The sequence below is a fragment of the Physeter macrocephalus genome, chromosome 14 (genome assembly GCF_002837175.3).
Source record: "Physeter macrocephalus isolate SW-GA chromosome 14, ASM283717v5, whole genome shotgun sequence".
NCBI lineage: Eukaryota > Metazoa > Chordata > Mammalia > Artiodactyla > Physeteridae > Physeter > Physeter macrocephalus.
Genome location: NC_041227.1, coordinates 73,437,162 through 73,452,733, shown reverse-complemented (window position 1 = coordinate 73,452,733; position 15,572 = coordinate 73,437,162). Strand labels below are relative to the sequence as shown.

The following is a 15,572-nucleotide window of genomic DNA, read 5'->3' as shown; positions in this document are numbered from 1 at the left end:
GTGCCACGGAGCGGCTGGGCCCGTGAGCCATGGCCGCTGAGCCTGCGCGTCCGGAGCCTGTGCTCCGCAACGGGAGAGGCCACAGCACTGAGAGGCCCCTGTACCACACACACACACACACAAAACAACTTTGGACATGGAAAGCTGAACTGGAACACAGAGGAGGAACAATTAATTCTAAGGAAGTAAGGATGTTTCCAAAAAGCAGTGAAATTTTAGGTAGGCCATGGTCAGTTTAGCCAGGCGCGAGTTCTAGGGACAGGGAATATTCCCAGCTGGGAGGAAAGCACAAGAGGCAAGGATGCACAATGAACAGCCTGTAACAAGCACACAAATATGGGAACAAGGGCTCATAAAAACATCAGCTAGTATTATATAATAAGAGTCTCAAAAGTTAGGCTAGGGAGTTTGGACTTTATTCTAGAGGCAAGGGGAAGATCGAAGTTTTTGAACAGGACAGTGACATAAGCAAATCTTTTGTCTTATGTAAACCATTCTGGTATCACCACAAAAGCTGGATGGATAAGCGGGAGGAAGATATGAGGTAGAGTTGAGAAGCCACTGAAGGAGCACAGATGAGAGATGGAAAGGGCCAAATGACAGCAGGGACCATGGGGAATGGACATCAGGATGCTGACTCATTAAGACATCTAAACACTGAATTGATAACATCTGGCAAGTTGAATGAATATGGAGATGGGGGAGAGGAAGACACCAGGTTGACACCAAAATTCTAATCATGCTAAGGAAGGAAGAGTAGGTACAGGTAAGGAAGGTAATGAGTTTCAGGATTTTTAGCAGTGATTGGCTGCGGAAGTCATCACAAATTAAGAAGTGGGCAAAGTGGAAGCAAAAGACAAAGGATATGTTATTTGAGAAGAACGTATGACCAAGAAGACATAAAACACGGCTGGTAATGAAAACTAGAAATGTCGACAATTACGCTAAAATTAAATCAGAGCCCTTTGAGCCCCCACTGTAATACCTTAAATGATGGGGCTCTGCACACAAAAGATGAACTTAAAGCTCCTCAGCATCATTCAGTTTGAATAACCGAAGCTCAAGTATAACAGCTATTTATTAATTTATTTGTTTTTAAAAGAAGAAATTCTCACCTGCCACGGGAGTTGCGCCTGGCAGTGGCAGGCTGGCAGGCTGGGCACTGCCATTCACCATCTGGTACTTCATAGAGGGCCGGCCTCAGACAAAACAGGTGGAAGGCTTTATTACACTCGTCACACAAGATCAGCTTGTCATCCTCACCTGCAAGGAGATAAACTTGTACAGCACTGTAGGGAGTGTGGCAGTAGTCAGTGACCTGTAAGGAAGAGCTGCTCAGCCTCAATTAACCCAATGGAAGAACAAACATTCTAGTACACTGCTACCCCATTTTTAAAAACGCAGTCATCTTCTGAAAAGAAGTGTAGCATTAACTAGACTATAGGTAATTTAGGGTTCAGGTCTTCTAACTTATATCCCCAAATCTACTCCGGGCTGGAAGACGACAGTTAACATTTACTAGGAGATAGCAAAAAATCAAGCAGTAGCAGGAGATTTTTGCTGCCCCTGTCGCACTAAGAAACGAATCTCCCATGAAGTATTACATTTCCTGCCCTTCCTCCTCCTCCCCGACCACACAAATGCTTCCCAACTCATATCTGGTACGGTTCTCCTAAACCATTCGGTTTCCCTACATTTGAAAATACACCAAACCAATTTAAATGATAACTTCCCCTCTCCAACCTTCATTGTACATCAGTTTTTAGAGCAGCTGAATGATTTTACATAGGTCTTTTCATCCTTGTAAAGTAAATCACAAAACAGCTTTAGCCACTGAGAAGTCAACCACTGGGGGCTTTTAGCCATCTAGTTCCTTTTACACATAATGGGGCTCTAAAAGTTCTCAGCATTAAACAGTCCAAATGCTTCGCTCTGTAGGATTCCATGCCAGAAGGTCCAAACCCGACTATTCTTCACGATGTTCAAATACTGCCCTCTACTGGTAGCACAAACCTTATTTCATGGATGACTAAAATTCAGAGATAAGAGAGATTTAAAATTTTAGTTAAAACTAATTTGTTCCCTATAGAAAATCTAAGAATTGGCAAGATCAACTGCTCTTATTTTATACTCAAAACCGAGGCACAAAGGGCCTCTGTGATTTGTGAGCACGTGACTTTGAAGACTAGCATTTTGTGGACCTTCAGGAGAAGGTGAAATCTGGACCACCACCACCACATTTAAAAGCTGTGTACACAGAATTCCTGAGGGATAAAAGATCTTGGAAATGGAAGTCCTGGTGCCTAATACACTCAGATAAGCAACTCTGATTTAAATATACCTTTCTTTCGACAAACTTTGCATCTAGCATTTTCTGCTGACATATCCCATTTGATACAGGCATCAAGCATCCCAAGTAGAACATGCATTCTGGAAAAAGTCTGAGCTTCACGGATTGCTGTCTTCCATTTTTCCAGAGCAGATGCGACCTAAACAGAGACCAAACCAGGCCAGCATTACTACAATGACTTCAAAGACATGAAATGTGGATTTTTCACATAATACTGACAGTATACACTGAGAGAGGACTACAACTAGGTAAAGATACGTAAGAGCATCCTGATACATTCACCTCCTAGAGCTCCTCCGGTCTAACCCATTTATCTTACAGAAGAAACCAAGGCTCGGAAGGGTGGAAAAAGGTTGCCAGAGGTCACACAAAGAATTCAAGAAGGGGGAAATGACTAGAAACAGGTCTCTTCTAGTGAAATCCACTTAAAGATTCAGTATCATTTAAAAGCAGGAACACTTGTACTGTGTAAATAATGCTAGTATGCAACAATGTCATGTAGCTCAGTCAGTAAGATTATCAGTTTCTGCACTAATATGTACCACAATCCCAGATTATAGGGCCTAGAAATAGTATCTATAAAGCATTCTATAATCCTCAAAAGTATTAAGTACTGATATGAAATAGTCTCTTGACTTTATCACCAACTTCTAACTTAAGTGAAATTTGTAAAGTCCCAGGGGTTGGCCCGATTTCATTCTGGGCAGTTACTCTCAGCATAATCCACACTGCCTCCGCTCATCAACAGAAAATGCAAATTAGGGCTTCCCTGGTGGCGCAGTGGTTGAGAGTCCGCCTGCCGATGCAGGGGACACGGGTTCGTGCCCCGGTCCGGGAAGATCCCACATGCCACAGAGTGGCTGGGCCCGTGAGCCATGGCCGCTGAGCCTGCACGTCCGGAGCCTGTGCTCCGCAACGGGAGAGGCCGCAACAGTGAGAGGCCCGCGTACCGCAAAAGAAGAAAAGAAAAAAAAAGAAAATGCAAATTAATTTAGAATTAGCAAAGTAAAAGAGGATGGAGAAAAATGTAATTAGGAATTTTCAACCCTCCCTCTATAAAATATACATTCTGAGGAGGAATAAAAATGCCATTTTAGGATAATTCATTTATTTGTATTGCTGTTTTATTAATTAAAAGGTGATTTTTTGGGACGTTTTCAAAGCACTAAAAAAACCTAAACAATTAGGTGAGCATCCACGTAAACAAATGCCATTATAGGGGACATCATTCTCAGACAGTCAGAATACACAACAGAGCTGGACAAGGTAAAGCTTCGGCAGTACACCAGAAGCTGAGAGACTAGGTTATCTCACTCTCATCTACCTTGTGGAGGTCATACTGCTTAACTCAGTCATGACTGAACTAAAGTTAGCCATGCTGGCTACTTTTATTATACAGCCTGGCTAGCTCTAGCTAACTGACAACAGCACTGCTGGGTTTCACTGCCCTGTCCTAGGCAAAAAGCCTATTTTAAGTAATAGTCTTCCTCCTATAAGAAAGGCCCGTTATCCCTGGAAGGCCACAGGCTTTGAAATAGAGCTGCCAAGGGACAAAGACAGTTGAGCTACTTCTGAAGCTGTGGTGTGAGAGTTCAGGGAGGGGACCAAAGGCTGTCCTTTCTCTTTCCTATAGAAACAGGAAACCACTGAGAGCCTTGTGTGTATAAATTTATGAATAACAAGGATAAGTAACAAACACATTGAAAAAATCTATTTAAGAGGCTGCTAAAGTTCTAATGGAAACTGACTCATTCCTTACTCCAACCTGCAGTGCAGATATTTCAACATCTGCCTTTGAAATACAATTTCCTTCCTTCCCTTTTCAGAGCTCCTCAGTAGGATGTAAGATCCACAATCACAGGTGCCTTGCAGGTCTTCTCCTCTAATGTAATGGAGAGCTGACATATGGTACCACAGATTCTCTTACTGTAATAATGCAAATCTCTTCATTCAATGGAATATATATTTAAGAATTTCAGGTTCGGTTCCTAAAAGAGTGTTATTGAGAACACTCAATTAGCCAGGGAATGGTTAAAATGGGCTCTGCTGTCCTCTAGTGGACAGTCAGATGCACAAAAGCATTAAAAAAAATCAGTATACAGTACTGCTTTTTACTTATTTCTTATAAATTATAAAATCTGAGCACCCAGCACATGTGGCCTCATTAAAAGAAACGAACAAAAATCTGAAAGAGGGGCTTCCCTGGTGACACAGGGGTTAAGAATCCGCCTGCCAATGCAGGGGACACGGGTTCAAGCCCTGGTCCGGGAAGATCCCACATGCCTCAGAGCAACTAAGCCCATGAGCCACAACTACTGAGCCTGCGCTCTAGTGCCCGCGAGCCACAACTACTGAAGCCCGTGCGCCCAGAGCCCGTGCTCTGCAACAAGAGAAGCCACCGCAGTGAGAAGCCCGCGCACCACGATGAAGAGTAGCCCCTGCTCGCCACAAGTAGAGAAAGCCCGCGCTCAGCAACGAAGACCCAACACAGCCAAAAATAAATAAATAAAATAAATTTATATATATATAAAAAAACTGGAAGAGATCTTGAGAATAAGCTTAATTAGCCTCATTTTAAAAACAGATTTACTGAGATATAATTTATATACTATCGATAACAAGTTGCCCCTGTAAAGTGTACAGTCAATGCCTTTTCATATATTTGCAGAGTTGTACAACTATCAACATAATCTTAATTTCAGAACATTTTCACCACCCAAAAAAGAGGCAACCACGATCTTCTTTTGCTTTGTAGATTTACCTATTCTGACATTTCATATAACATGTGGCCTTTTGTGACTGGCTTCTTTTACTGAGCATAATGTTTTCTAGCTTCACCCACATCCCAGCATGTAACAGCAGCACTTCACTCCATTTTAACTGCTGAGTAATATATCCATTTTGTTTATCCATTCATCAGTTGGCAGACATTTGGATTGTTTCTGCTTTTTGACTATGCTGAATAACAAACACTGCTATGAATGTCTGTGCACATGTGTGTAATGTTCATTTATTATTTTTCGTGAAAAGAAAGTTTGCCCAAGGTCTCACAGCAATTTAGGGCCAGGTCTCCCGATCACCAATCCAACGCTCCTGGCATTATACATTAGATCCTGTTTTATCCACTGAGTTATCCATCTCGACCAGCCTCGTCTCCAGCTAGCCTCTAATTTCGAGGGTGAAAACAACAGGCACTCAGATTTTAAAGAACATCTTAAGTCTCCTCCCAACGCACAAAATTCCAGTCCAGAACATTAAAAAAAGAACAAAAACAAAACCCCACTGTATCAAAGACTTTTTAAAAACACAGGAACAGCAGCAAGATAAAGTTTTGACATACAACACGGTAGCACATCAAGTAAATACTCTGTTTTGCAGTACTGCTGGGAAGCTGGACACACTACTCTGATGAAAAAGTCAAATTCTTTAGCATATTTAAATAAAGTTGGGACCTAGTTAGAAGTGTGTATAACAAAATCAAGGGGAAGCCACCTTATGTGCAAGTCACCATTAATCCCTTTACCTAACAGTAAAAAGGCAATATATCTTGGCAAGAATATAATGAGGCTTCAGACCATATTCTTCCATAAAAGAATGTTTAAAATGGAAAAACAGATAATCGGGGACAAATGCATCCAAAGCAAACAGAGAGCCTAAAAGAACCCAGGATTTGGCCAAATTATACGTCTTTCCCATTTAATGCAAGAAAATGAAATAAACATTAAATATTTGAAATAATTGACTATTACAAAAAGGGATTTGAAAGATAATCTACTTTTACAAATAAGGAAACTGAAGCACAGATTAGGGACTGATATTAGCTCATGCAACAACCTAGTGCCAACTGAAAAAACCCTGGCCCATGCTAAGTGGAAACCTTCAAAGCAAAGGCCAGTGGAAAATTTCAGAGCTGTGGCAAGGCTGACCTTCGGTGGGGAACTGCAGGGCATAATGCCATTTTAATGGAGAACATTGTTGAACTACTTAGTAGGCAGCCTAATTGATTTTCCAAGAAACTCTTCCATGTTTTCCATTTGTGTACTATGTGTCTGGGCCTCAAGGTTAAATCTGCAAAGTGCTCATATTTTCCTCCCCAATCAATCTAAGAATCGTCTCATATGACAAGCTAAAAAGAGGTTACTTCGCTATGGGGTTGAATACTAAAAAAGAACTTAAATGAGAACTCTACAGCTACTAGTTCCCAATGAGAAGAAAAATGCTATGAGTCAAGAAATGGCAAGGAAAGATCACATCAAGAAGAATACTAGGATTTCCCTCACGATTCAGTGGTTAAGGCTTCGCCTTCCAATGCAGGGGGCCTGGGTTCCATCTCTGGTTGGGGAGCTAAGATCTCACATATCTCCTGGCCAAAAATCCAAATCATAAAACAGTAACAATATTGTAACAAATTCAATAAAGACTTTACGTGTGTGAAATCTCTGAGTCTATGCCATGAATTAATAGTTTAAACGTTTATCTAACTGAATCTTAGTTCTCTACTCACCTCTGACCCAACATGTTCTTTCTTGTATCACATATCACTCTTGGCCTCAGGAAGAAACCCAGGGGGAACATGACAACTGTGTACAACTACCGGAGGAGCTTTAGAGAGTAAACTCATTCTGTGTAAACTCAGAGGGCAAAACAAGGACCAGCTGTCAATGATGAGAAGGCAATTTCAGCTCAATCTAACAAACATTATGCCCACCCCCCTTCCACAACCTAATTAATTTCTACCTGTTCTTCAAAAATCCAGCTGATAGATTCTCTTCTCTGGGGAGTTCTAAGTTGCCCTGGTATCCCTCACAGGAGAGCGAAGCACTGCTCTTTCTCACCATACTTGTCACTCTACTCCAACCACCTCTCACACTCAGAGTTCCTTGAGAGCAAGGACTCTGGCTTCTACTTATGACCAAAACCCCCAGACTTTTGCACCATGACTGGCACAGGCAAGCCTTTACCAGATGTTTGTGAAAGAAAGGAAAGGAGGGAGGGAAGTCAAAAACAAGGGCAAGTATTCCACTGGATAATGGCTGGGACAGCTCCCTTAATGTAGTGTTTTCAAATTCTTTTCTTCACAAGTAATCTTAAGCAGAAATCTAATACACAAAACAGAAAAAAATGGAGCTGCTAATTATTCTAAAAAAGAAAAACCAGAGACAGCATAATGTTCATCAATAAGGAATTAGGATGTTAAAAATACAAAACAATAACAACCAAAAAAACCCAAATAATACCAGGATGATCTATACGGACTGACAGAGAGAGAGGACAGATGCCTGGATATGTTGCTGAGTGAAAAACTGCAGAATATCATGCAGAGGGTCCATTCTGTAAAAATCCAGCAAAACTATCTTTGTATGTACACAGAAACATGTCAAACTAGTAAAGAGTGATATCCTTGGGGGGGGGATGAAACTAAAATGGGAATAGTCTCATATTATATCTACCTCTCACATTTGATTTACTTACAATGAGCTACTTCTAAAATAAAAAAAAACAGAAAACTGGATTATACACATACAAAAAAAATGAAGTTGGACCCTTACCTTATACTATATACAAAAATTAACTCAAAATGGATCAAAGATCTAAATGTAAAAGCTCAGACTATAAAACTTGTAGAAGAAAATACAGGAGGAAAGTTTCATGACATTGGATTTGACACCAACAGCAGAGGCAACAAAAGAAAAAATAGGTAAGTTGAACTTCATCGAAGCTTAAAACTTTTTTGCATCAAAAGACACCAGTGGGGCTTCCCTGGTGGCGCAGTGGTTGAGAGTCCACCTGCCGATGCGGGGGACACGGGTTCGTGCCCCGGTCCAGGAAGATCCCACATGCCGCGGAGCGGCTGGCCCCGTGAGCCATGGCCGCTGAGCCTGCGCGTCCGGAGCCTGTGCTCCGCAGCAGGAGAGGCCACAGCAGTGAGAGGCCCACGTACCACAAAAAAAAAAAAGAAAAAAAAAAAAAGGAATTAGCTCTGGTAAAGTGGGAGGGGGGACTCTGACACATTATCCAGCTTTACAGGCAGGGCTGTGCTCCACAGAGCAGTTTGAAAACTACAACATTTGGAGAAAGTGATAAAGATCAAACACTGGCTAGGGAACAATGCTTATGTAACTAAAAAGCATAGGGTTAAATAATTTTAAAACCAGATCACATACTTCTACGCAGTCATAAAACTACATCTTCATTAGCTAAATACCTTTGCTTCCTCTGCCATTTTTTTCTCTTCATCCACCTCTTCAGTCTTTGCTGAATCTTCGCTTTGGAGTTTTCTTCTCTTTTGCTTGGGAGCCATGAAGCCTTGGAGAAATTTCTTTATGACGCTGGCTTGAAGGGCAATCACACATTCGCCAAAATCCTTCAGTTTCTCTAGTGAGATCACCTACAGAAAATGATTTAAAAACCAGACTGAGTAAAAGGCCAAGAGAAAGATGAAAGCAGATAATCCTCGATTAAATTCAAATCAACTTAGACCCAAACTGGTCACATAACATTAATTTAACTGGGTTCCTCAGTTCAATAGATGGCTTATGCATTTGAAAGTAGCCGACTACTTGGATTTCCCTGATGAAGGGATCCATGGGAGGCTGAAACTTGCTCTACTTAAAGGAAGTTACTGAACTCATTCATACACTCAGTGACTGAGTGCCTACTACGTGCAAATGACAGTCTCAAGGCGAAGAAAAACTGAGAAGGAAAGTAAAAATTTACCAACCTAACAGCTTACAACCTATAAGCCAAATAATACATTTTACATACTTGATCTCATCTAAGCCTCACATTTATTTTACGGATGAGGAAGCATAAGCTAAATCACTTTGATCCAAATCATGCTGTTAAGGACTGAAACTACCTTCTCAGTCACACAACACATGCCAGTTTAAAAAATACCATTTTATAACTACAAAGAGCAACAAAGAATGATGATAATCCAACGTTAGCAAGGTATGGGCCCAGGTTTGGCACAAAGTAGGCAATTGATAGATATTTGCTAAATAAACAAAAAAGTAACTGTAATATTTGAAACAGGCAAAATTCTTTTGGTTGAGTAATTCCCCCCCAAAAATCTTTAAGAACAATAAAGATGTTTAAACCTTTTTCCCAGGGAATGTACCAAGAATTCATAACCAGACTAATGAAAAAAAGTTACATATATAAGATGCTTATATAATTTGTTAATTCTAATAGCAAAGAAATAGAAATACAAAAGTCTGGCAGTAAAAGATTTACCATATCAACTCCATGCATTATTTTGTACCCCAAAGTGACATTAAAGATTGAAAGAAATGGAAAGTATTTATAAATGAGGGGAAATTGGAGGGCGGTGGGAGGTTCAACTGCTCATAAAAATCACACAACTATTAACACACTGTTATAATGCAAATGAATAATTTGAAAAGACTCACAAATATTGTTTGGAGTTACATGGACTTTATTATTTAAAATTAACAAAAAAATTTTTACAGTGATAACTCATGGACAGTGTTCTCCAATCTTTTCTCCAGCTTTGATACCTAAAATCTAATGTGGGACACGAGGTCTCTTGAACTGTTTCACCTATAACACTTAAGGGTCCTTCTGAACAGTAAGTGATAAGACTACAAAAGTACCTTCACTGAAATGTACCTGTTTAACAGCATGAGTGCTGCCCAACACAAGTATAACTCTACTGAGCTGATCAAGTACAGAGAATGAACAAAAGCAGGATACACAAATGTTTCATACCTTATAGCACAGGCATCACATGGGAATGGATAGGTTAGATAATGTTATATGACTAAGACTCCAGGACTAGTTTTCATTCAACTTAATAGAAAAGCTCTTTTTGAACAAAGGTTCTGAGCCAACTATTAGATTTTCCTGGATACCAGCAGAATATAACAAAGGAACAGTATCATATGTACATAGAGAATTTAGGGTTCCACATGTGTCTTTCAAGACAAATGCAAATATGATTCCCAGGGTCATCTAGGAAAGTCAAGAACAATATCAGGGAACAATTCCAAATTGAGTTTCCATGAGTAACATTTCAAAGGGTGTTTTCCTTATATTCTTACCCGAGCTTCAAATTCTGATGTTTCTTCCACATAACCAAGTCCTCCCTTTTGTAACCTCGTTGCAACTTCAATGAGATCACTACGAAGGAAGTTTAAAAGCTCCTGGTTGCCATCACAGGATTTTAGACCCAAATTTGGCTTCCGGGCCAGATGAATAGAATGAATAATGTCCTGGTACCTAGAAAAGTTGAGGCAAAGGGGAGGAGGAATAAAGGAACTTTAAAAAATGGTCTATTAATTTCAATTACTTGAATGACATGTTTTATTTCTAGAAGACTTATTTAGATCCTTTTCATCTCTCATTTAATAGTCTCATGTTTCTCACACAAAATTTCAAATTTCTCTTATTCTTGATTCATTTTAAAAACACACATTGTTGTTCTGTATATGGTAATTCCAGTATCTGAAGTGTGTTTCTTTACCTAGCTCTCATTCATGGTAACTGGTTTGTGTGGTTTTTTTTGGGGGGGCTTATTGTTATTTTACCATGAGTTTCTTGATATTTCATCTGTGGAAATTCTTTGAGGCCTGGTTGGAAGTTATGCTCCTCCAGGGAGCGTGTGCATTTGCTTATGTTAGTTGCCAGAAATTGCTACCAACCAGAGACAAACTTTAAATCATCTGCCTGGAATTCTTCACAACACAGAAGAAACATGAATTTGAGCTGAAAACCTACACAAGGACCTTCAGAGTTCACTTTCACACTAAAGATTAACCTTTTGCGGTCACAGTAATAAAGACTCTAATAAGACTCTCCACCCTGGATTGGCCATAAGCTTCACTGTTGGCTTCTTACACCAAAAACTAATGTTCAAGGTCATCGAAGTTGAGTACTAAGTTCCCTTTTCATGCTTAATAATAAGGAGTTTTAATATTATTTTTCTCTGACTATAACCTCATTGTGTCTCACTGGTGTTCTTATAAAGGATTCTGCTTTCATTGCCTTCTACCATATAATTTCCCCTTTATTTCTTCTTTGATCTAAGTGTCATCAAGACAGGACGATTCCGAATATAATTTTAATTCATTTAAACATTAAGCAGTGGACCAAAACCAATGATGTACCCATTATCACTCTCAAAAGTGTCTCAAAATTGCAGAGTACGTACTGAACAGTATTTTCCTTCTCTCTTCAATTAAACCTAAATTCCAGCACGAAAGCATGCAGATATTAAAGGTGGCCTTAAGGCAAAACCTATCCCAGCTTTGATAGAAACAACTGCTAGAACAGGAGGGACACTAGCAAATCTAGATGGCACTGACACTGATGCTAATTTTGTAGGCAGGTTTTTTTGTGTGGTTTCTCTTGGAGATATAATGCACATAATATTAAACTCACCATTTTAAAGCCTATACTTTCAGTGGTTTTCACATTTTAGAAGCATCAAAACTACCTAATTCCAAGGGCTTCCCTGGTGGCGCAGTGGTTGAGAGTCCGCCTGCCGATGCAGGAGACACGGGTTCGTGCCCCGGTCCGGGAAGATCCCGCGTGCCGTGGAGCGGCTGGGCCCGTGAGCCATGGCCGCTGAGCCTGCGCGTCCGGAGCCTGCGCTCCGCAAGAGGAGGGGCCGCAGCGGTGAGAGGCCCGCGTACCGCAAAAAAAAACCAAAAAAAACAAAAAAAAAAACTACCTAATTCCAAAACATTTTCATCACTCCATAAAGAAATCCCATACGGGTTAGCAGTCATTCTCAATTCTCCCTGTCCCTCATCCCCTGGCAACCACTAATCTATTTTCTGACTATAAATTTGCCTATTGTGAATGTCTCATATAAATGAAATCACACAATATGTGGCCTTTCTATGTCTGGCTTCTTTGACTCAGCAAAATGTTTGCCCACTTTCTAGGATATTTCATTACTTTGTTCCTTTTTATGGCTGAATTTATGGATATACCACATTTTGTTTATCCATTCATCAGCTGATGAATATTTAGGTTGTTTTCATTTTTGGGGCTACTCTGGATACCGACAGAATACCTCTGAATACCAAGCAATGTGGAACTGCATTTACAAGGCTGCCTAACTACAATCAGGCTCTCAGTCTGGTGTATGGCATGTTAGTCAATTAATAATCCTGCTATCCTGTATATACATCATTTAAAAGCATACTTTTCCAAACAAGCATGAGGTGTCAAGAAAATACCAAACAACGGGACTTCCCTGGTGGTCCAGTGGGTAAGACTCCATGCTCCCAATGCAGGGAGTCCAGGTTCGATCCCTGGTCAGGGAACTAGATCCCACATGCATGCCACTTAGTTCTAAGAAGCCTGCATGCCGCAACTAAAGATCCTACATACCACAACTAAACAAGCCGCAGCGAAGATCCCACGTGCTGCAACTAAGACCCCGCACAGCCAAAATAAATAAATAAATAAATATTTTAAAAGAAAAAGAAAATACCAAACAACAAGAACATAAAAGAGTTACAGACTTTTAAAATTTTTACTTAAGCTTTTATGGATAAACAACAACAAAAAACCCTAAGATATGTATAATATCTAATGCTGAAGAGGAGATATGAGGAGCGAGATGAAAACCCTTACCTCTTCTCTAGTCTCTCTTTAAGCTGGCTTTCTCTTATTCCCTGAGGGTGAAGGCAGTTTAGCAACTCATCCAGTTCCTTTTGACTATCACATAAAAACCTGTAGGGGCAAAAAAAACAAAAACAAAAAACCAAAACAAACCCCTGTTAACTCTGAAAAAAAAGAGGAGAATCAAACCTTAAGAAAGGGATCTAGGGTTGGTGGTGGGAGTTGGTAAAGCAGAATTCCAGCCTTGCTCAGAAGTAGAACAATTTACTGTTTCCATGAGACCTACTGTTAACTTTATCTTAGGACACTGGAGCCAATGTTTCCTACTAAAATGTAATATGAGGGGACTTCCCTAGCGGTCCAGTGGTTAAGGCTCCGGGCTTCCACTTCAGGGGGCATGGGTTCGATCCCTCGTCAGGGAACTAAGATAAGATCCCACATACCGCTCAGAGCAGGCCCAAATAAATAAATAAGCAAACAAACAAACATGTAAGTAAATAAATAAATAAATAATGTAATATGAGACAAATTTTATAAGGTAAATAGGCACACCTGTCCATATCCCTTTCACAGAGTAAAGTTATATCCAAAAATAAAAGACAAAAGGTCATTAAACTAAAGGTGATCACAGATAAAGCAGTTAATGTGATCACAAAAGTAGAAGGGATCCTCTCAAAACCTAGCTCCCTGCCTAAAGCAGGATAGACACAAAGGAAGATTAATGGCTATATTTACAATTCCTTATTCTTTAATAAAAACGAAAATCCTAAATACTTCTATTCCCAAGCAGACTGAAAGGCATTTCCAATGCTATGTAAGATCTATCATATAATATACAAAGTTACATTACAAGGAAAAAATAAAATTCTAAACCTTAAAGCAAACAGACATATTCTTATCAAAAAATCAAGTGTGCTTTTAAAGCAATGAGCTTACAGATCCAAGAAATCAAAATCACACAAAATGCTCTTAATAGATAATCACTAACTCACTGGTTTCACTATATAAATTATTTTCTTAACACTGAAAAAGAAAAAGAAAGAGCAACCAGATGACTGCTCACATTACCATAGATTCTGTCCCTGTTTGGGTATAGTGGTCTCTACAGCAATTTCTGTAGCTGGTCCATGTTGTGTGTTCATGTTTACATTTTTGCCTAGGTTTGCTTTCTTACCTAAGAAAAATTTATACATTAGGCTGAATATAGTACATACTCAATTCCTAGTTTCAAACCTAAGCAGTACACAGTGTAAATTCAACCAATAACACAGATGCTGCCTATTAAATACATCCACATGTACAACAGATGCTAATTTCTCTTAAACATCTTACATACAGCACATTATCTGAGACAGTTGCTCTCTATACAGCTGAACAGGCAAAGTTTAAGAGTATCACAAGTTACTGCAATAGAATGGAGAGAGATTACTAAATGTCTCAGAGCAAATAAATAATCTGTTCCTTGTACGTGATGCTTAGCACAAAGGCATCTGTGGCGAAGTAGACACAACTGAAATATATTAACTACTACAAACTTACCCCTGGAGGCTTCAAATGTCAAATATGATTAGCATTTTTGTAAACCAGCTCCTGCATACTAATATATGACAACATTACTACAGATAGATCTTAAGCCAGTATTTGAGGTCTTACCTAATTCTACAATTTGTTCTCTCCCCTGCTCCCCTTCTCTCCCCTTTAACCTGCATCATCTTCCCTGCAATACTAACACATAACCTTGTTTAGTCTTTTCAGTCAGGTAATTCTGAAGAAACTCTGCCATGCTGGAACTAGAAAACATGAAGGAACAACATCCACCAGGATGCTCTAGAATTGAAGGGATGTAGATGCCAGTCTTCTCCCGAGAGCTGTAACTGTGTGGACCTGATTTCTGAAAATAGCCATTAAGCTTTTGAGACACATAAAATCACAGTCCTTCATCCCACTGGAATCTCTCTCAAGTCTGAAGATCCTAACTTCGTATTTACTGCCCTCACCTGGGTATTTACAAAGTCTACCAAAACTAGACTTTTCTACTAAGTACTAATTATGTTATTAGTATAACATAACATAATTCAACAAGAAAATGCCTCAAATTTGAAGTTTTCGGCTATATACTAATTTCCTTATTTAATGATTTTGTGAGTTTATAAGTTTGGGTTATGAGTTTCTCTAAAATGAAAGAAAACTACTTTTTGAGAAGCAATTTTCATTAGGTTATATAAAGTACAGCTGGAAGGAAGCTTCTGTATCATCTAACGCAATGGTTCGCAACAGAAAGCCATGCTGCCTCCTAGGGGACATTTGGCAATATCTGGTGACATTTGGTTGTCACTAATGGCATCCAGTGGGTAGAGGTCAGGGATGCTGCTAAATAACTTACGACACGTAGGACAACCTCCCACTACAAAGAATTATCTGGCCCAAGATGTCAACAACAGTGAGGCTGAGAAAACTTGATCTAACCTAACCATCTGGTATTTTTAAATTTAAAATTTTTCTTTTAATTTCTTTCTTGGGGGGAAAAAAAAGACACACATATATATATACCTACACACACACACACACACATCCATGTATAGGTCAAGAAAGAATATATACACACACATATATATATTTAGAAAAG

The 15,572-nt window shown here is 39.5% G+C and overlaps 1 protein-coding gene across 3 annotated transcripts in view; it reads right to left on the bottom strand.

Annotated features, from left to right (window-relative positions):
* Positions 1 to 15,572, bottom strand: part of BAZ1B (bromodomain adjacent to zinc finger domain 1B) — a 72,472-nt gene that overhangs the window by 9,821 nt on the left and 47,079 nt on the right. For all 3 annotated transcript variants that reach the window (XM_028498271.2, XM_028498270.2, XM_024119113.3), the window contains exons 10-15: positions 14,015 to 14,120; positions 12,959 to 13,057; positions 10,414 to 10,591; positions 8,556 to 8,738; positions 2,342 to 2,489; positions 1,116 to 1,263 (exon numbers count right to left, since the gene is read on the bottom strand). In XM_028498271.2, the coding sequence (XP_028354072.1) occupies positions 1,116 to 1,263; positions 2,342 to 2,489; positions 8,556 to 8,738; positions 10,414 to 10,591; positions 12,959 to 13,057; positions 14,015 to 14,120 (862 nt within the window). The remainder of the gene's footprint in view (positions 1 to 1,115; positions 1,264 to 2,341; positions 2,490 to 8,555; positions 8,739 to 10,413; positions 10,592 to 12,958; positions 13,058 to 14,014; positions 14,121 to 15,572) is intronic.